General features: G+C 48.5%; 2 protein-coding genes across 5 annotated transcripts; one reads left to right on the forward strand and one right to left on the reverse strand.

Annotated features, from left to right (window-relative positions):
• Window positions 1–9,303: 9,303 nt before the first annotated feature.
• Window positions 9,304–16,511, forward strand: Snx22 (sorting nexin 22). Of its 4 annotated transcripts, XR_003850019.1 has the most exons (8): window positions 9,304–9,456; window positions 9,876–9,959; window positions 10,354–10,458; window positions 10,928–11,022; window positions 11,347–11,379; window positions 11,553–11,620; window positions 15,081–15,183; window positions 16,414–16,511. XR_003850019.1 is itself a non-coding variant. In XM_029564983.1 (7 exons), exons 1-7 carry the CDS (start codon window positions 9,382–9,384, stop codon window positions 15,098–15,100), a joined length of 480 nt encoding a protein of 159 aa, XP_029420843.1. In that variant the 5' UTR covers window positions 9,304–9,381; the 3' UTR covers window positions 15,101–15,814. The 4 variants fall into 4 exon arrangements, 3 of the variants coding, with proteins under 3 accessions (XP_029420843.1, XP_008834515.1, XP_017654500.1); XM_029564983.1 differs by lacking the exon at window positions 16,414–16,511 and having other exon boundaries at window positions 15,081–15,814; XM_008836293.3 differs by lacking the exons at window positions 15,081–15,183; window positions 16,414–16,511 and adding an exon at window positions 11,983–12,832.
• On the reverse strand, window positions 12,590–19,183 carry Ppib (peptidylprolyl isomerase B). Its single transcript, XM_008836291.3, has 5 exons — window positions 18,958–19,183; window positions 17,625–17,738; window positions 16,530–16,623; window positions 13,656–13,840; window positions 12,590–12,917 (listed from the first exon to the last, which is right to left on the reverse strand). Exons 1-5 carry the CDS (start codon window positions 19,090–19,092, stop codon window positions 12,795–12,797), a joined length of 651 nt encoding a protein of 216 aa, XP_008834513.1. The 5' UTR covers window positions 19,093–19,183; the 3' UTR covers window positions 12,590–12,794.
• Between the last annotated feature and the right edge of the window lie 958 nt (window positions 19,184–20,141).

Below are 20,141 nucleotides of genomic sequence, written 5' to 3' on the forward strand. Positions count from 1 at the left end.
GGAACTCACCTGTAGATCAGGCTGGCCTTGATCTCAGAGAGATCTGCCTGCCTCTGCCTCCCCAGTGCTGGGATTAAAGGCATATGCCACCAGGCCCAGTGCTTGTTTGTTGACACTGGCTCTCAGAAAGCCCAGATTGGTCCCTAATTTATTACATAGCAAAGGCTGACCTTGAATTCCTGATCCTCCTGCCTCAGTCTCCCAAGTGCTCAGATAACCACACCTGGCTAATTTATTTTTTCTTTTTTGTTTTGTTTTGTTGTTTTTTGAGTCAGGGTCTTATTATGTAACCCTGGCTGGCCTTGAATTCACAGAGATCCGTCTGCCTCTGCCTCCTGAATTCTGGAATTAAAGGCATTTGCCACATGCCCAGTCCTAAGTTATTTTGCTTTGTTTTGTTTTGCTTTATTTTTATTTTATGTATATGAGTGTTTTATTTTATGTATATGAGTACAGCTATCATGCAATGCCAGCAGAGGCCAGAAGAGGGAGTCAGATCCCTTGGACCTAGAGTTACAGATCATTGTTAGCCACCATGTGGGTGATGGGAACCTAACCTGGGTCTTGTGCCAGAGCAACCAGTGGGCCATCTCTCCAGTCCCTAAGTTGTTTTCTTAAAGACCTGAATAAATTCTCATTTTAGTACCAACCTGGCATTGTAATATTTGAGCCCTTTGTGAAGCTTTCACAATGTCCAGCTGAATATTAGGAGCAGCCACTAGAAGACAGCAGCTTTGGGAGTAACTGGGGCCACTAACTGCAGGCACCAAAATCATGTTGAGCCTTATGTGATGTCAGCTCTCTGTACTCCTAGCTGCATGGGAGTCTGAGACAGGAGGACCATTTGAGCCCAAGAGTTAGGGGTCAACTTGAGCAACATAGCAAGACCCTGTATCAAAAGAGAGATGGGTGGGGCTGGGGAAGTAGTTTGGTGGCAGAATACTTGGCTGGCATATGCAGAGCCCTGAGTTTGATCCCCAGAACTGTAAAACAACTCCATCCACTTCCTGAGAAGCCACAGAACACCCTGTGGAATGCTAGAGTGTGATGTAAGAGCACCTTCATTCCAGGTTTGGAGACTGCAGCAGCCCTAGCCCCTCCTGGCTTCTGCCTGTTGTCCACAGTTCTTGGTCCAATAGCTCTCTTCATGAAAAGCCCTGTTTCTTTGTTTCTTGAATACCAGTGTTGTGTACACCCAAGAGCCTAATTGTTTGACTGAAATTGGTGTGAGGGTGGGAGGGAGTGTTGTTTGTGTATGTGGGTTTTTGGGTTTTGTTTTGGTTTTTTTTGAGAAAAATCTCGACCATGGTAGGTGTTGTGAGCACTCCCTAGATTCTGTCTCAAGCTTCTGAGTCCCCTCTATCAAGTAATAAGTGGCTCCTGGGAGTGTCATTCCTGGCTAAAACCCCAGGGTTTATTCTAAGGGGTTACACAGAACATGTTCAACAAAGGTGCCCTCCTAACACAGCCCTTTCTAAAACCCACTTCCTTCCTCAAGCCTTGTTCTCAGTTTATAGAAATGGAGAATTTAAACTAACTCTGTAATTTAAAATAGCTTAGCAGAACTTTTTTTTTTATTAGGCAGCTTACTTTAAAGTTCACATATAAAAATACTTTTAAATTTATTTTAATTTTTTTATTTATTATTTTTATTTTATGTGTATGAGTGTGTTGCCTGCATGTATGTGAGTGCACCCATGTCGTGCAATGCTCCTGAGGTCGGAAGAGGGTATCAGATTCCCCAGGAACTGGAGTTAAGGACAATTTGTAGCCACCATGTGGGTGCTGGGAATCAAACCCTGGTCCTCTGCAAGAGCTCTTAATTGCTGAGCCACCTCTCCAGCCCCAAATTTTTTATTATTTTAAATTTAGAAAATGTAGATAGTGTTTGGCATATGACTATAATCCTAGCACTCAAGAGACCGAGGCAGGAGTACAACTAGAGTTGTACATATGCGCGCATACACACACACACACACACACACACGCACATGCACACGCACACACACATAAAACGTTTAAAAAGCTGAGCTGGGACTGTAGCTCAGTTGATAGAGTGCTTGCCTAGCATGCTCAAAGCCCTAGCTTTGATCCCTAGCAACACCTAAAACTAGGCATGGCAGCACACACCTGTAATCCCAGCATCTCCCAGAGAAGTTGAGGCAGGAGTCAGATGTTCAAGGTCATCCTTGGCTACTTATCAAATTGGAGACCAGCCTGGGCTGCACGAAACCCTGTCTCAGATATATATAATATATTTCGAAAGGCAATCAGTAGGGACTCTGATGATGAACAAAACAGTTGCTGAGTTATACCAGCCTTTGTTTCCAATATCTTTGCCTATGCAATATGGGAAAATTCTGATCAGAAAGTTAATAGTTGAAATGGTTGTTTTTCAAACCTTTGAATCTCAGTATACTGAAAGAAATAGAATTTATTCATTTTGTCAATGATCAGTAATAATATATTAAGATAAACCCTATGTAGTTGCCAATATCCCACTGGTCTCTGGAGTACAAAAGTGGTAATTTTGTATAATGTTTTTATATTTATTTTGTTTTGTTTTTTATGTGTATGAGTGTATTGCCTGAATGTAAGTGTACCTGTGTCCTGCAGTGCCCACAGAGGTCAGAAGAAGGTCACCAGATCCCCCTGGAACTGGAGTTACAGATGGTTGTTAGCTGTCATGTGGGTGCAGGGAATGGAACCCAGGTTCTCTGCAAGAGCAGTCAGTCAGTACTCTTAACCACTGAGCCATCTCTCCAGCCCCCATAATTTTGTATAAATTTTAAAAATAGCTAAGAGCCAGGCCATGCCTTTAGTCCCAGCACTAGGGAGACAGAGGCAGATGGATCTCTGTGAGTTCTAGGCCAGCTTGGGCTACATAGTGAGTTCCACCTTGGACTTCAGGGAGACCCTGTCTCAAAAAAAAAAAAAAGACCAAAGAAAAAAGCTAACATCACTGTGCCAGGATCCATACTAAACACTTAAGAAACAGGAAGTCATTTAACCCACATGTATCTCCTGCAGATAAGGATTTGAGCTGAGGGGTCAAAGTTACACCACAGATGGATGGCCGGAGTGGGGCTCTGCTCGAGCAGGCTAGACCCTTGCTCAGCATGCCTATAGGGCCCCCAGAGAAGAATCCAGACTCTGTGCCCAGTGGCGCCCGCTGGCTGCAACCCAGGAGCTGTTTGTTTTCTTAAGGGGGTTAACCAAACCTCCTGAACAGCCTCAGAGCTACAGAAGCCCTGCTGGTGAAAGGGGGCTTTGTGTAATGGCAGTGGAGGGTGAGGGCCCCAGCCAAGATGGGAGCCAAGCCAACCCAAGCACGGACGTGGGGCACTCCCCACAGCAACCTGGGTCATTGCAGGAGCAGGGTTATGTTTGGGGGACGTCATCACCCCCATCCTTTCCTGCTTTTTGCTTAGGCCACCTCCAGCCATGAGTAATGTGCTCCATGTCTGCACAGTGTAGCCAATGTGGCCTGGTCCCAGGAGGGCTGGTGCATGAACAGAAACAGGGTCTACCATGTGGGTCCCAACCAGAAACATGGGTAGAGAGACTTGGAAAGGCCTCAGAAGAAAGGTCTCTTGGTAAATGTTTTTTGTTTTGTTTTGATTGTTTTGTTTAATATTTTGAGAATCAGAACATGATGTATAATTTGCTGAAAACACAGGCTCCACCTAGGTCTGTGGACAGTCAAAAACTCTGGGCCCAACTACTGCTCTATAATAACAAAGGGCCAGCAAGATGGCTCAGCAGATAAAGGTACCTGCCATCAAGACTGATGACCAAGGTGATCCCTGGGACCTGCATGGTGGAAGGAGAGACTCAACTACCAAAAGTTGTCCTCTGACTTCCACTCGCTCCATAGTATTGGAGCTACACAATAAATAAAAATGTGATTGTAAAAAAAAAGGTTTTTTTGTCTTTTTTGAGACAGGGTTTCCCTGTAGCCCCAGCTGGCCTGGAACTCACTCGGTAGAACAGGCTGGCCTTGAACTCACAGACATCTGCCTGCCTCTGCCCCCTGAGTGCTGGGATCAAAGGCATGCACCACCATGCCCAGCCATGATAAAAAGTTTTTTTTTTAAAGTGATCAAGTACTTTTAAGTAACTTTCACTTTACAACTTAGAAATTAAATTCATATGCTAGATGATAGAGAAAAGACAAAGATATGCACATAAAACAGCCCATCTGAAATCAAGTTACTTCGAGGTCTATATAACCCATATATAAGTCTGGAACTGAATATCCATAAACCATGCTGGCTAGCACTTAAAGAAGACAAGACACCAACTCTTCTTTGTAATATCTGTTTTAGTGTTTACATCATGCCATGTATTATTCTTTGCAGGAAAATATTCCCCATAACTTGTTCTGTCTCCCCAAAGACATTGTAAATAATACCTCTAAGTTAAGGACCTGAGAAAGGGAGTTGTTTGTCTGTTGAGACAGGGTCTCACATAGTTCAGTCTGGTCTCAAACTCACTATGTAATTGAGGATGACTTTGAACTCCTGATCTTTCTGCCTCTACCTCCCATGTGCTGGGATTACAGGTGTGTACCACCACACCCCTCCAGAAAAAGGATCTCATTTTCTTCATTTGGATCAGCACTTCTGTTCTAAAGAACCCTGAGGAACTGGAAGCAGCAGGTTTACCACGGATGTTTTATGTGTCAGTTGCATTGATCCTCATTCTGTAACTGGTAAAGACTATTCACCTGAAAATTGGGCTGGTAAAATGGTTCAGTGGGAAAAGGCACTTGCTGCTAAGCCTGATGTGAGTTTGATCCCTGAGACGCACATGGTGGAAGGAGAGAACCTTCCATGAGTTGTCCTCTGGCCTCCATATGCCTGCTATGGTATGTGTGCCCCTCTCCATCACATCCGCCACAGTAAATAAAGAAGTGCAGTAAGAAATTTTAAAAAGTGAATACCTGAAAATTGAGTGAGTAAAATGGCCAATCTGCTGAGGGAGGGAGGGAGGGAGGGAAAGAGAGAGAGAGAGAGAGAGAGAGAGAGATCAAACCCAGAAGGTGAGAAGAGGTGCCAGCCTTCAGCTTCAGCAACCCCTGATCCCTATGCATCTCTCTCCCAGGCCTTCTCTCCCTTCCATAGCCTCTGCTCCTTCTTCCCACCACCTATTCATTCATACAGTTTTTCAGTGAACAAATGTTAATTACTGCATGTTGGGGATCAGGACATAATACATAATATACCCAAAGCATGGTGTCTTACATGCTCAGTACTTTGAACTAAAGAAGTCTGGGGCTGTGTGCAGCTCTGTGGTAGTGTGTGTATGCTGTGTTTAGCATGGTCCTTAATTTATTTCAGAGAGAGAGAGAGAGAGAGAGAGAGAGAGAGAGAGAGAGAGAGAGAGAGAGAGAGCAGAGAAACTTGGAGGGGAAGGGCATAGAAACTGGAATTTCTCTTCTCCTACGTAGATTCTAAACATCAGCAGAACCCAGGGCTGGCTAGATGGTTCAGACAGTAAAAGGTGCTTGCCACAAAAACCTGGCTTCCTGGTTTCAATCTCTGGAACCCAGGTAAAAGGTGAAAGGAGGGGACTGACTCCACAAAGCTGTCCTCCAGCCTCCACACACCTGCTGTGGCATGTGCATCAACATGCATCTTATGTGCACACATACATACACACACATACACACACACATAAAAAAATAATTAAAATTTTAAAAAATCAGGGCTGGAGAGATGGCTCAGTGGTTAAGAGCACTGGCTGCTCTTGCAGAGGATCCTGGTTTGGTTCCTAGCACCCACAAACATCTGTAACTCCAGTTTCAGGGGTTCCCATTCCTTCTTCTAGCCTCTTCAGGTAGTATACATGCAGTACACATATAAACATGCAGGCAAAATACTCATACATATAAAATAAAAGTAAATAAATCTTTTTAAAAAATAAGAACCCAAGCCAGGCGTGGTGGCGCACACCTTTAACCCCGTACTCGGGAGGCAGAGGCAAGCGGAGCTCTGTGAGTTCGAGGCCAGCCTGGTCTACAAGTTCCAGGACAGCTGGGGCTACAGGGAGACCCTGTCTCAAAAAAGACCAAAAAAAATAAATAAATAAATCAGAACCCAGCCAGGCATGGTGGTACAGGCCTTTAATCCCAGCACTCAGGAGGCAGAGGCAGGTGCATCTCTGTGAGTTCAAGGCCAACCTGGTCTTCATAAGAAGTTCCAGGCCAATTGGGACTATAGGGAGACCCTGTCTCAAAAAAACCAAAAGAAAAATAAAACCGAACCCAGGCTGTGCATGGTAGCGCACATCTGTAATTCCAGCACTTGGGAAATCAAGGCCAGCATAGGCCACAGCAAGTCCTTCCTCTCCCTTACAGCTAGCCTCAAAATCTAGAAAGGTCATCCTCTCTTCTCCCTAGAAGATTCTCATTCCAGAGGGTCCTGCCCTACATCCAAGAGGAAGGAATGTCACACACACAAGAGAAGAATCTGAACAGACAGGCCTTGGCTGGGTTTTCCCTTTCTCAATTAGCATTACATCATTTTCTTTAGTCAAATCACATTTCCACATGGCTATCTATTCCTCAACAAACCTAAGCATAGATATGGAATGGTTTTTGCTTGCCTTGCAGTGCTAGAGATTGACTCCAGGGTCTCAGTATGCTATACCACTGAGCTACAGTCCTAACTCCCCAAAACAGTCTGCCCTAGGCCTTTGGACAATCATTTCTGAAGAATTCACACACAAAAACTTTGATTAGGCTATAGGCAGTACTCTCTTTTTTTTAGATTTATTTTATTTTTATTTGTGTTTCTGTGTCTGTTTGCATGTATGTGCGCTTTTCTCTTGTTAATCTGTCTTTTGTTACAGGAATGTTAACATGACTCTTAAAATGGGTGTCTCAACCTTCTACCCTTCCAAAGACCTATACTAGGGAAACAACAAACGATTGCAGACTATTAAGTGCATACATAAAGCGATATGATAAGGTAAGGGCAGGAAGGAAACCTCTTGGAGGAGGTGAGTTTCCAGCTCAGAATTCAAGGATAAGCTCACCAGAGGAAGATAGTCCCAGGTAAAAAAACAAACAAAAAACCAAAAAAAATGGCAAGTACAAAGGCCTTGAAGCAAGAAAGAACTTATAAAGTTGGAAGAACTGGAAGGTCACAGTGGCCAGAGCCTGGTCATGAGGGAGAGGAAGTAGAAATGAGGTGGGAGATGGAGGAGGGGCTGAAGCCCTCCATAGACTGTGGGGAGAGTGGTCTGATTCCAAGTGCACTTGGACGGCAAAGCAGATACTCTAGTGGCAGTTTGTGTTGTGGGGTAGAGAATGGGCCTTGAATTGAAAGAAAGAAGGAAAAACAGGCCAGGAGACAGAGGTTATTAGGTGGTGCTCTGAGCACTGGAGAGGCCCTGAAGGTTGAGGAGAACTAGGTCCCTGAGTCAAGGGGCATTAACATCCCAGAGAGGAAATGAAACCACAGCACTTCTCCTCACAGTGGGTCATTTCCCTTCCAGAGACCACATCTCTATCTCTATCCTGGAAGCTTCAGCTTCCTGAATCTGGGCCCCTTGTACATGGAATTTGGAGGAAGAAGTGTAGGACATGGTATTGGAGTCATCCTTGGAGCACCTTAGTGCTTCAACAGTAGCAGGAGAGGGAAGTTTCCCAATGCAGCCTTTAGGACAGATACTTTGCTCCTGGCCCCAACCCAACATCTCCTACCAGGTATGAACTTTTAAAAGACAGGACCCTGGAGCTGGAGAGATGGCTCAGTGGTTAAAAGCACTGGCTGCTCTTGCAGAAAACCTGGGTTTGGTTTTCAGCACCCACATGGTAGCCAACAACCATCTGTAACTCCAGTTCTAGGGGGTCTGACACCCTCTGGCATAACATGACACAGATGCACTTATATACATGCAGGCCATACGCTCATACACATAAAATAAAAATAAGATTTTTTTTTTAAAGATAGCACACACACACACACACACAAATCAAGTTAGATGTGCTGGGCACATCTTTAATCCCAGCACTCTGAAGGCAGAGGCAGGTGGATCTCTGTGAGATTGAGGCCAGCCTGGTCTACACAGCAAGTTCCAGGCCAGCTAGGACTGCAGGGAGACCTCCTAGCCTCAGAAAAAGAAAAAAAAAAAAAAAGTCTTGTCACTGCTGCTGAATGGTCGCAGCATCACCCCTCCAGCTGAGGGGTCTGGGGCTATTTCTACCACACAGCAGAGAGTGCTGGATTAAAATCCTACTACATTCCAAGGAAGGCCAGCAGGGTGGGCAAGAGCAGCCTGGTGCCACCTCCACCACACCCCACAGTCACTCTTCCCTAACCACTGCCCTGGTACCTACCTACATCTAGTATCTATGCATTACCACCTGTTCATCCCATAAGGAAGCCGCCATTTATCAGCACATACTCCTCCACTAGGTCTTAACGTGTGTCATCTCAGGTTTTTTTTGGGGGGGGCGGGGGGGAGAGGTCTCCTGAGTTGTCCAGGCTAGCCTGGAATTCCTGGACTCAAGCAGTTCTGCCTCAGCCTCACAGTTACCTGGGACTCCAGACCTCCGCCACCCCGCCTAATTTTCTAATTTTACACTGAAAGGAATGAGGCACATTATCTCTGTTTTGCAGACGTGCCGAAGTCCACATAGTTCCTTCTAATCAGGCTGTCTGACTTGCAAAGCAGGGCCTGGGTTTCTAAACTGCTTCTTCCCCACAAACTGGTTTGAAGCAAGTTAGTGTTGTTACGTAGTAATAGGTGGATAAATGGAAGAAATGAACGGTCTGTGGGTGCTGCAGAAGCTGGACATCAAAGCCAGCCTGGGTCCCAGCTTCACCCAGGTGGGTTTCAAATCAGTGCTACCAGGAGCCAGGCTGAAAGAAGGGAGAGGATGGGGAGGTTAGGTTCCCAGACACAAGGAGAGCACGGATCTCGGTGGTTGGTTCTTGGGACAGACTCCGCCCACGCCTGGCGCCACCCGGCCGGGTGCTCAGTAGGCGCTTAACAAAGACCAGGTGGAACTTCAGCTCAGCTGCGTTCCTGGCAGGCAGTGGGCGCTCGGTAAATGTTTGACAAACGGATGACTCGGCCGAGAGTTCCTCCCCCTGGCACCAAGGCTTCTCTAGACTGAGGGGGTGGCGGCCCAGTCCAGCCTCCCGCAACGTCTAATCTTCCAGCCTCAGGACAACACCGCCCCTGGGAACGCCTGGGGTCGAAGGCGGGGTCTGCGAGTCGAGGCCGGGGAAGGGGTGGGGCCTGTGAGCCAAGGGCGGAGCCTGGGCCCGAGGGCGGGGTGGCCCGGCAGGGCGGGCTGTATACTCCTGGGAGTTCGGGCTCCGAAGAGCGTGCGTAAGGAGAGACTGAGGCAGGGCCAGGGCGCGGATGCTGGAAGTTCACATCCCCTCCGTGGGGCCCGAGGCCGAAGGGACCAGGCAGAGTCCAGAGAAAGGCCACATGGTGAGCAGGGCCCCTGAATGGAGACGGGGGCGGGGACCCGCTGACTCCCCCCCCACCCCCCGACTCCGGCCCCAGGCGAGCGCAATGGGGACCCAGCATTCCGGGCTAGGGCGTCGGCACCCGGGGGCGGGGGGCGAGGAAGGTTGGCGCGGGGAGCCTCGACGCGAGGGTTTCGGGGTTGCTTGGATTTGCCAATCCCTCGGATCGTGGTCCGGGCTCTAGAGGGACCGCCTGGAGCAGAGGGGCGGGCCCGACAGCCTTTTCTTTCAGGTATGCGTGCGGCGAGGGAGGGTTCCCCTGAGAGCCGCGACACGCCAAGTCTGCTTTGTGCCTTTTGAGCCCTGGAAAGTGGGCGCATCTCTGGGCGCCGGTCCTGCTGCATCCTCCCGACCGGCCTCCCCCTCCCCTCTGCCTGCCAGGTGTTCCAAGTGGAGGTGCTGTGCTGCGGGCGCAGACACACGGTGTCAAGGCGCTACAGCGAGTTCCACGCGCTACACAAGCGGGTGAGGCTGCGCGGACTACCCACCGACCCCTGCCTAGCCCTTGGGTGGCGGGCGAAGGAGCTCTGGACTTAGCTTAGCTTCTGGTTAGCCTCCCCTATTATTGCCCCAGCCGCGGGAGGGTGCAGATCCTGGATAAACTACCCAATGGCTGCAGGGCCCCTCGCAGAGAAGGCACCGTGGCCAGATCCCAGCTTGGCTCTCGCTGACCTTGTCTGTGCGCGTCCTTCCCACCCTCAGGCATGTCACCACTGGGCCAACCCCCTCTCGCGAGGGTCTGTCCCAGATTAGGGCCTGAAGGGGCGTGTAGCGAAGATTGGAGAGAGCTCTGGGCTAGAGTGAAGTAGACTTGAAGACTGTTGGATTCTGTGTTCTCACCTCCGTACCTTCCCGACAGATCAAGAAGCTGTACAAAGTGCCGGACTTCCCCTCGAAACGCCTGCCCAATTGGAGGACCAAAGGGTTGGAACAGCGCCGGCAGGGCTTGGAGGCCTATATCCAGGTATGCTCAGGGCACATTTGGTTGCACCCACCATGCAGGACCAGTGGTGACCCAGACAGAGATGGGGTATGCGAGGGCTCCCACTTCTTGAGGGTGTTATTCACTACCCCAAACATCAAGCTTTCAAACAGTAGTGAGTGCGAACATTTCTCTCTGGATTATGAAAGTGTTGAATGACAGCAGGCAGATAAAAGCTGTACCTTTCCCTTCCAGGGTGAGATCCTATGTTGCTCTTATGATAGGGTGTGGGTTAGCGCCTCCATTTGTGATATGAGGTTACAGGCCTGCTCACTTTGGGCCACGATCTTTGCAGTCCACACTGGGCCCCAAGTTTGGTCTAATATTTTGCTCTTACTAACTTGAAATTCTTAATTATTTTGGAACAAAGGACCTTGAATTTTCATTTGCACCCTGTCTGTGCAATTATTGACTGGGTCTGATTACAGACTTCCTCTGTCTTCCTTTCTAGGGTATCCTATACCTGAATCAGGATGTGCCCAAGGAATTATTAGAATTCCTGAGACTACGGCACTTCCCCACAGACCCCAAGGCCAGCAGTTGGAGGTAAGGATGGCCAGCGTTGAGGTGTGGCAAGGGCTCTCACAGGGAGATGAAAGGGGTTTTAAGAGCAAGCTCTTTTGCTTTTCACATGTGCCAGGCCCTGGCCTGGTTCTCTGTACTTCTGAGACATGACCTCCACATCAATTTTCTTGACCCTGGTGGAGAAGCTGATTTGGGGATGTCTTTGGTTACCCTAGACGCCTCCACCTCCGGAACTTGGCTTGTTACAAAATAGAAGCAGAGGTCCCCTGGGCTTTTCTGTCTCCACCCCCTCCTCACCTCTCCTGGGCATCCTCCAGCTGCTTACAGTGTCTCTCTTCTTTTCAGCGCCCTGGGGGAATTCCTGCCTAGTGACAGCAGGCAAGTCAAAGCCCTACCTTGCCCTCGGTGCCTGCTGCCCCCTGCTGGCCACAAGCTAGGAGGCAGTCCTGCGGCCTGTCTTCTAGTTCTTTCCAGCTTTTTGTGTTCACCCTCTGTGGGGCCTTACCCAGTAATCTCAATGTCCCCATGCTCTCTCTTTTTTTTATTCCCAGCTCCCAGCTGCACCACCGGCCTGTCATTGGCTTCTGCATAGATCCCTACATTTACACCCCTTCCCCAGGTGAGAGACATGGCCCTGACATTTGGGATGTAGCTCCCAGGGTGGAGTATTTGTTAGTACTACAGAATCGCTAAGCAGCATCTCCCTCCTACTGTCCATTGGGAACTTCACCTACTGCTTGTGTAGCCCTGTAACCTACTTCTGAGACAGTATCCCAATAAGGTTGGTTTCCCTGGTCTCTTTCCCATCTTCACCAAGCTGATGTGCGAACAGAACGTAGTCTGTGGAATGCCAACAGTGCTTCATTTTGGGTTGAGAGCTGTTATATTCTGCCTTGGCAGGGGCTCCTTTGGGCAGCTTAGAGCTGCAGGCTTGAGGCCAGGCCTGTCACATGCAGCCCTCTCCTTTGCTTCTTCTCACAGAATCTCTTCCTGAAATGGTGGTGAACGGTGTGCTCCAGGGTCTCTATGGCTTCAACTCTAGTCCAGCTTCAGCCCAGACAAAGGCTGACTACCACCCTGCTCCTCCACCAATGCCCTGATCAGCCCAGGTTTTGGGTCACTTTGTCAGAATAGTTATGTGCCTCAGATGTCTGAACTCCATACAAGGAACTGGGTCCTCCCTTAGACTGGACTCAGGATTTAACTGAGGCTCAGCTGTGCCCAATCCCACTCAAGGCTCTGAACTTGGCTTGCACTGATAGCTGCAGCTGGTAGAACTCATATCCTTAGAGCCCAGGAGCCAAGGCTAAGGAGATGAGACGCCATCTTCGAGGTAGGCTATGAGAAGGTCTGAGTAGAATGCCTAGCCTAGCCGACAGGTGGCAGGGAAGCTAGAGTAAGGCATAGTAGCTGGCCAGAAAGCCCCTACCTGATGATTTGTGGGTAGCACCTGGATACGGATTCAGACAGGAGCCCAAGGAATGGGCATATATCCATCACCACTGGGGAACCCCAGAAATGTTGGGGAAGCTCAAAGCAAGTGCTACCATATCCCCAAACACAGCCCATACACATTATAAAAAAACAAAACAAAAAAAAAACCACTTTATTGGTCAACATTAGTACAAGTTTGATATAAAACCAGGCCTGTGGAATGTGAGGAGTGTGGGTCCACCCCATCAAATGGAAGCACTAGGGCCAGCACAGCTCAGAGCCTTGTGACTGGCTATCTTCACCCCATGAGGGCAATGGCCTGCACAGTTGTTTGTAGGGATGAGGTAGGTCCTGAGGCCCTACTCCTTGGCAATAGCAAATGGCTTTTCCACTTCAATCTTGCCACAGTCTGCAATGATCACATCCTTCAGGGGCTTGTCTCGACTGTCTGTCTTGGTGATCTCCACCTTCCGTACCACATCCTGGAAAAGACAGGAGCAAGGGTACAGGGTGGTTGAGGAGGCCCACTACTGGGAGATAGCCCCAGTGCAGAGCTCAGGAGGGTTGAGACCCACGGAATGAACACACAAACCTGAGGCACTGGATTCTAAGAACTGCTGGCCAGGGTGAATGCAGATCTGACAATGAGGGGGTGCATGAAGAAGAGTAAATGGGGAGCACAATTTTGTAAGTACTACAAATGATGTTTAGATGATCCCAGAGCTTAGGGGTGGGAGCCTATGCACCCCAGACTGAGTGATGGAAAAGGACCAGCTATAGATTCAACAAGGTCTTCTGGCTGGGTCTTCCTGAGGCCTAGAAGAACTTAGAATAGGGTATGGAGATATAGGCTGGGCATCTTTTATTCTTTTGGTGCTGGGGATCAAACCCAGGACCTCATACATGCTAGGTGAGGTTCAGACAAAAGCCCAAGGAATAGGCATATATCAATCCCCAATAACCACACTTATGCTGCCCAGGTTCTCATGCTGGTCTCCTGTGCTCAAGTGGTAACTCTTGCCTCAGCTTCCTAACTGGGACCATGGACATGTCCAAGGTCAGGCTGTTTATTCTCCACACCACTATGCCACATTAGGAGGAACAAGCATTGGTTTAAATCTGTCTTATTTAGGTATCTTTGGGAAAGGGACTTAACACATGAGCCCCTTGCCCATCTGTGCTGGATCCCTGCCAGGTTTAGCCCCCACCTGGGAACTTACCATGCCCTCTAAAACTTTGCCAAAAACCACATGCTTGCCATCTAGCCATGATGTCTTGACTGTAGTAATGAAGAACTGGGAGCCGTTGGTGTCTTTGCCTGCATTGGCCATGCTAACCCAGCCAGGACCGTAGTGCTTCAGCTTGAAGTTCTCATCTGGGAAGCGCTCACCGTAAATGCTCTTTCCTGGGAAGAGTCAGAACAGGTCAGGGAGCTGGGATCATCTAAACATCATTTGTAGTACTTACAAAATTGTGCTCCCCATTTACTCTTCTTCCTGCACCCCCTCATTGTCAAATCTGCATTCACCCTGGCCAGCAGTTCTTAGAATCCAGTGCCTCAGGTTTGTGTGTTCATTCCGTGGGTCTCAACCCTCCTGAGCTCTGCACTGGGGCTATCTTTGTGAGGATCCATGGGACTCAAAGGGACATAAAAACTGTCCCTATCTTCTGCCCTTAGAGCCAAGCCACTTAGGTTGTGACCCAGGGAAGAATGAGGCCAGGCTAAGTGACTAGCTTACAGGTTGGGTTACTTTGAGGATACAGTTTTATGGCTGTCAGTTAAGGCACATGTTACCAGCTATCCTTTGCTGGGGCCTGGATGGACGGATGCTTTGGTGTTGTATAGTACACTGACTGGGGAAAGAGTTGAGGAACCCTTTGGAAGAGGGCTACCAAAGCCAACCATATTGCCTTCCTAAGATCACAAGACAGGTACAGCTGCAGAGAAGCATGGCAGAGATAGTAGTGAAGAGGGAGGAAAAACCGGGCTGCCATCTGGGTTCTGGAGAACCTGGGCATAAAATAAAAAATACCTATGAATGTGTTTCAATGTCTGTCCCTGTGGGGTCTGGGGCCAGGTCCACAGCCCTTCCAAGATTCTGATTCCAAAGCTGGTATCAGGGGAAACTTTTCTCAATGCCCATCAGACTAACAGCCATTTTCTTGGGCTGGCAAGAGGGCACAGTAAATAAAAGTGCTTGCTGTCAAACCTGACACCTTGAGTTTGATCCCAAGACCCACAATGATGAAAGGAACCACGTGGTAGGAGAGAACTGACCCCCAGCACACAAGATGCCCTCTGACTTTAACACATGCAATGGCATATGTATCCACACACACCCCCATTAAAAAAAGGTTAAAATGTTAATTTTTTTTAAAAAAATGTCACTTTTAGCCAGGTGTGGTAGCATAAGCCTTTAATCCTAGCACTCAGGAGGCAGGTGGATATGTCTATGAGTTTGAGACCAACCTAAGATCATATGTAGTGAGTTCCTAATCAGCCAGGGCTACATAGTGAGACCTTGTCTCCAAAAAAAAAAAAAAAATTTTTTTTTTAAAAGGGTCACTTTCTTTGGCCCAAGGCCTTTCAATTCACTTGTTATAAATCCCTTTGCTTTCAACACATCTACTGTGTTTACCCCTAGGTTCCACAGGAAGGCCCTAAGCCAGGAACAGCTCTGGCCTGAGGTTGACCTGTGGCAGGTAGAAGGCAGAGAAACAGGAGGACTGGACCAGATGATGGGGTGGGTGAGTTGGCTCATGTTTCACCTCTGCCCCTGATGGAGACTCCTGGTTGGGGCACTGCTACAACCTCCTATTTAGGGATCTTCCTCTGAAGTCTCAGGCAATCTCTGGATTTCCATCACTGCTATTCAAAAATCCCTACTCTACATCCTTAGCTCCATTTCCTTCCCCAACATACAAGCAACTCCAACTCACAAGGAAGAATTCACTTTTTTTGGTAGAAATGTATAGAGTAATCTTTATGACATAAAACAATTTTATGTTTACTCTTTTACCCCAGTTTCCATCTAGCTGCCTTGCAGATAGTTAAGTTTCATGTCCACCATTTTTTTGCTATTTTTTGAGACAAGGGCTTATATAGCCCAGGCTGGACTTGAACTTGCCTCCTGCCTTTACATCCTAAGTGCTAGATTATAGGTGTGTGCCTCTATATTTGCTTGAGTTCTTCACTTTTATTTATCTACTTATTTAAAATTACATTTATTTACTGTATGTGGGGGTGCACTTGTGCCATAGGGCACATGTGGAAGCCAGAGGAAAACTTGCAAAAGTCAGTTCTCTCCCTCCAATGTTTGGGGCCCAGGGTCCAAACTCAGGTCATTAGGCTTGGCACCAGGTACCTTTACCTACTGGCCACCTCACTGGCCCTTTACATTTTATTTTATTATATTTTTTTGGTCTTTTTGAGACAGGGTTTCCCTGTAGCCCCAGCTGGCCTGGAACTCACTATGCAGACCAGGTTGGCCTTGAACTCACAGAGATCCGCCTGCCTCTGCCTCCCAAGTGCTGGGATTAAAGGCGTGCGCCACCACTTTATTATTTTTATTCTATGTGTATGAGTGTATTGCCTGCATGTAAGTAAGTGCACCCATGTCGTGCAATGCCATGGAGATCAGAAGAGTTTCAGATTCCCCTGGAACTGGAGTTAAAGACAGTTTGTAGCTGTCATGTGGGTGCTTGGGAATTGAACCCAGGTCCTCTGCAAGAGCAGTCAGTGCTCTTAACCACTGAGCCATCTCTCCTGCCCCAGCCCTTTACATTTCTGTGTGTGTGTGTGTGTGCGTGTGTGTGTGTGTGTGTGTGAGAGAGAGAGAGAGAGAGAGAGAGAGAGAGAGATACAGGCTATAGGCCTGGGCATCTAGGAGAGATCTCAATCCCCTGGACCCCCCATTCCTCCCTCTCCTTTGTACTGGGTTCTCTTTGCAAAGAAGTGTGCAGCTAATCTCAATACAGGACAGAGGCCAGCCTCTGGAGCTGGGGAAGGAAGAGGACTTGTCTGCTGGAGGCAGCCTGACCATCCCACATTGGAGTCTTCCACAGACTCTTCTGCTCAGAGGTCTTGACATTACCTCCTGTGCCATCTCCCCTGGTGAAGTCTCCGCCCTGGATCATGAAGTCTTTGATGACACGATGGAATTTGCTGTTTTTGTAGCCAAATCCTTTCTAGAAAAAAGGATGAAAAAGTAAGGAGGTAGCATGAGGCAGGACACAGAAGTCACACAGGCCATGCAGAAATTCAGCCTACAGCTCTTTCTTATATAGATTTAGCATTTAATGTGCTGAGTGACCAGCTATCATGGCCAGGCATGGAGCACACCTGGGAAGGACTACGACTCCAGCTCCCCCTGCCCATTTTCAATTCCAAAACTATCCAATCCTAGGCCAAGTAATGCCCTCGCTTCCCTCTATTTCCTTCACATCATAAAAAGACAGTGCAAGGACTGGGGACATATCTCAGTTGATACAGTGCTTGAGTAGCATGAACGAAGCCCTGGGACTCGTCCGTAGCACTGCATATACTGGGTACAACAGTGATGCCTGTAATCCCAGCCAGTACTCAGGAAGTAGAAGCAGGAGTATCAGAAGTTCAAGGTCATCCCAGGCTATCCATCAGGTTCAGAGCCAGCCAGGGGCTACATGAGACTGTCTTAGGAACAACAAAACAAAACAGATGCACGAAATGGAACAGGAAGTTAAAATATAAACTTCATTACAGAACATTGGTTTCTTTAAAACTGTAAGCCATGGGCTAGAGAGATGGCTCGGTGGTTAAGAGCACTGACTGCTCTTGCAGAGGACCTGGGTTCAATTCCCAAGCACCCACATGGCAGCTACAAACTGTCCTTAACTCCAGTTCCAGAGGATCCAAAACCCTCTTCTGACCTCCAAGGCACTGCACAACATGGGTGCACTTTGTTACATGTGGGCAATACACTCATACACTTAAAAATAAAATAAAATATTTAAAAAACAAACAAAAACCTATAAGCCATATTCTGGGATCAAGTCTCCTCAGCCCTTTATTCTTAATATATGAAAATATTTGGTCCCCAGAGTAGTCAGTCATCAGTGAGTGCTACTGCTATAGATGGACAGCACTCTGCAGTCCAGGCTGCTTCCATTCCAATAACATGGAGCTGATTGCCTCTGCAGCAGCCACTTACCTCTCCTGTGGCTAAGGCAACAAAATTATCCACCGTTTTTGGAACAGTCTTTCCAAAAAGTCCAAAGACAACCCGGCCTACAGGTTCATCTCCAATGCGCAGATCAAAATATACCTAAGAAAAAGAATATTTCAAATAGCCTTTTAAAAGGGCCTTGATATAGAGGGGCCAAGAAGAGATGGTGAGGGTGGGAGAGAAAACAGAGCTGAAAGCAGTTGTTCTGGGGTCTGATTTTGGTGGGGACAAACACCCTGTGAGAATATAGTGAAAGTTCCACAGTTCCTGACCCCAATGGCTTTTAGGCAAGTTCTACCACTAAATTAATATCTATAGTCATTAATATTTTGAGAAAGGGTCTGATTAAATTGTAGTCCTGCTTCCGCCTTCCAAATAGCTGGGATCAGAGATGTGTCACATCCAGCTTGCTCCACTCTCCTACCCCCAACACCCACCAAAAATGATTCCGAGCTACCCTGACGCTTTGGAGGTAAACATGCTTGCAGCCAAGCCTGATGACCTGAGTTCCATGCCTGGGAACATGATGGAAGGAAACAATCAACTCCAGCAAGTTGTCCTCTGACCTCTACACAGGCAGTGTGTCATGTGAGCCCTCCTCCCGAACAAATAAATCTAATAAGTTTTTTAAAAAAAGTTTACACTGGGGATGGAGAGATGGCTCAGTAGTTGAGAATATTAGCTGCTCTTGCAGCGGTCCCGATTTTGATTCCTAGTACCCACTTGGCGGATAACAACTGTCCACAACTCCGACGCCCTCTTCTGACCTCCACGGACACTGCACGACATGAGTGCACTTACATATGCCGGCAATACACATAATATACATAAATTTTTTTAAAAGTTTACATTAGACTACAGAACAATGTGTTCTAAATAATGAATCCAGATTACAGAAACTGACAATAAAAGGGGGGAATTACATAAGGAAAATGATCTCAAAGTTCACACTTGCAAGTTTACATTTACTGTGCAGACTACAAAGCACAGTACAGTAGAAGCAGCTAAAGTAAAAGGATTTAGGATTTGGCAGGCGTTATCTTTCACCATCTCCCAGGCACACTGGCAAGGTATGCCGGCAGCTGGAAATCGAGCAGGGCGGGGGCTGCAGGAGTCCAGGTCATTCTCAAGTGTGCGTGGGTAGGGCGACCCCAGCGCCACCACCTCACAGTCACTCTAGGGCCGGGCTGAAGCCAGGGCAAGGATGCCCAGGTCGGAGCTCGGGGGCCAGATGGACTTCGGCCCCGCGGAGCGTGCCCGCACCACCGGCGGTGGAAGGCAGGCCTCGCTTGGCAGGGCGGGTGAGGGGAGTCCAGACCTTGACCGTGACTTTGGGCCCCTTCTTCTTGTCGTTGGCCACGGAGGGTCCCGGCAGCAAAAGGAAGAAGACCGAGCCCACGATGAGGGCGGCAGCGAACAGCAGCTTCATGTTGCGCTCCGAAAGGCGCAGCATTCACCGCAAGCAGCGAGCGCGGCCCGGGCATCCAGGACCGGAAGAGGGTGCGGACCTGCAGCTCCGCCAAGCCGTCGGGGTGCAGGGGGGACCGGGTCTGCGAGCGGCTTCTCTGCCGAGGGATTGGGCCGTGTCCCCCCTGCGCCGCGGCTCCGGGTGGTAGGCGCCGCCGGGGGTGGGGCCGCGGGCTTGCAGGCAGCCGCCACGTTACGGCTCCCTGATTGGATCCGCGGCTGGTTCCTCCGCCTGCCGGAAGTAGGCGCGGGAATTGGTAGCGGAAAAAGACTACGAACCCCAGCATGCCTTGCGACTCGTCGTGTGGGTCTGGAGGCAGCTTCTTGAACTGGGGATTCTTTGGAAGTCTTTGGGCCTGAGCAGTGCGGTGGGACATCCGTCACGGTGTTTATAAACCAGTCACCACCAAATTGGGTAGTTGTTTCCAAAAACTAAGGACACATTTACCTAGTGCCGAGGATTGAATTTAGCGGCTTATTTTCTATAGTTCCTTCTGTAAGACTTATCTTCCAAAACTTAAAAGCAGGCTCAGGCCTATGATTCCAGCATTTGGCAGGCTGAAGTGGGAGGAAATACATGAGTTCCAGGCTATAGAGTGAGTTCCAGGTCAGCTTGGGCTAGATCAAGATACACACAAAGTCCAGGGTGTGGTGCAACCTTTAATGCCAGCAGAGGCAGAGGCAGACTGATCTCTGAATTTGAGGCCAGCCAGGGCTTCCTAGAGACCCTGTGTTTTAAAAAACAAAGTTAGGGGAAAGGCCGGGCTTGGTGCTGCATGACTCTAAGCCTAACATTCAAGAGGTGGAACCCTTATGAGTTTGAAGCCTGCCTGGTCCACATGGCAAGTTCTAGGTAAGCTAGAGCTACACAGTTAAACCTTGTCTCAAACAAACAAAAAGGGAGAGGGGGAGGGCGGACTGAAGAGATGGCTCAGTAGGTGAAAGCTCTTGCTGCATCAACAAAACCCCCAATCCCAGCAGCCATCTAAAAAGCAGGGGCGTCGGGAGAACGAGACAGAGGGATCTGGGGGACTT

This window comes from Nannospalax galili, unplaced genomic scaffold, assembly GCF_000622305.1.
Source record: "Nannospalax galili isolate Female #2095 unplaced genomic scaffold, S.galili_v1.0 scaffold54, whole genome shotgun sequence".
NCBI lineage: Eukaryota > Metazoa > Chordata > Mammalia > Rodentia > Spalacidae > Nannospalax > Nannospalax galili.

Bases quoted from the DNA above. Each gene is read 5' to 3' on its own strand.
- Snx22 (XM_008836293.3), top strand. From the start codon at position 9,382: ATGCTGGAAGTTCACATCCCCTCCGTGGGGCCCGAGGCCGAAGGGACC. The intron at 9,960-10,353 runs GTGAGGCTGCGC...CCTTCCCGACAG, and splicing joins TCCACGCGCTACACAAGCGG to ATCAAGAAGCTGTACAAAGT. The intron at 10,459-10,927 runs GTATGCTCAGGG...CTTCCTTTCTAG, and splicing joins GCTTGGAGGCCTATATCCAG to GGTATCCTATACCTGAATCA.
- Ppib (XM_008836291.3), bottom strand. From the start codon at position 19,092: ATGCTGCGCCTTTCGGAGCGCAACATGAAGCTGCTGTTCGCTGCCGCC. The intron at 17,739-18,957 runs GTCTGGACTCCC...TCTTTTTCTTAG, and splicing joins GGCCCAAAGTCACGGTCAAG to GTATATTTTGATCTGCGCAT. The intron at 16,624-17,624 runs GTAAGTGGCTGC...CCTTTTTTCTAG, and splicing joins TTGCCTTAGCCACAGGAGAG to AAAGGATTTGGCTACAAAAA.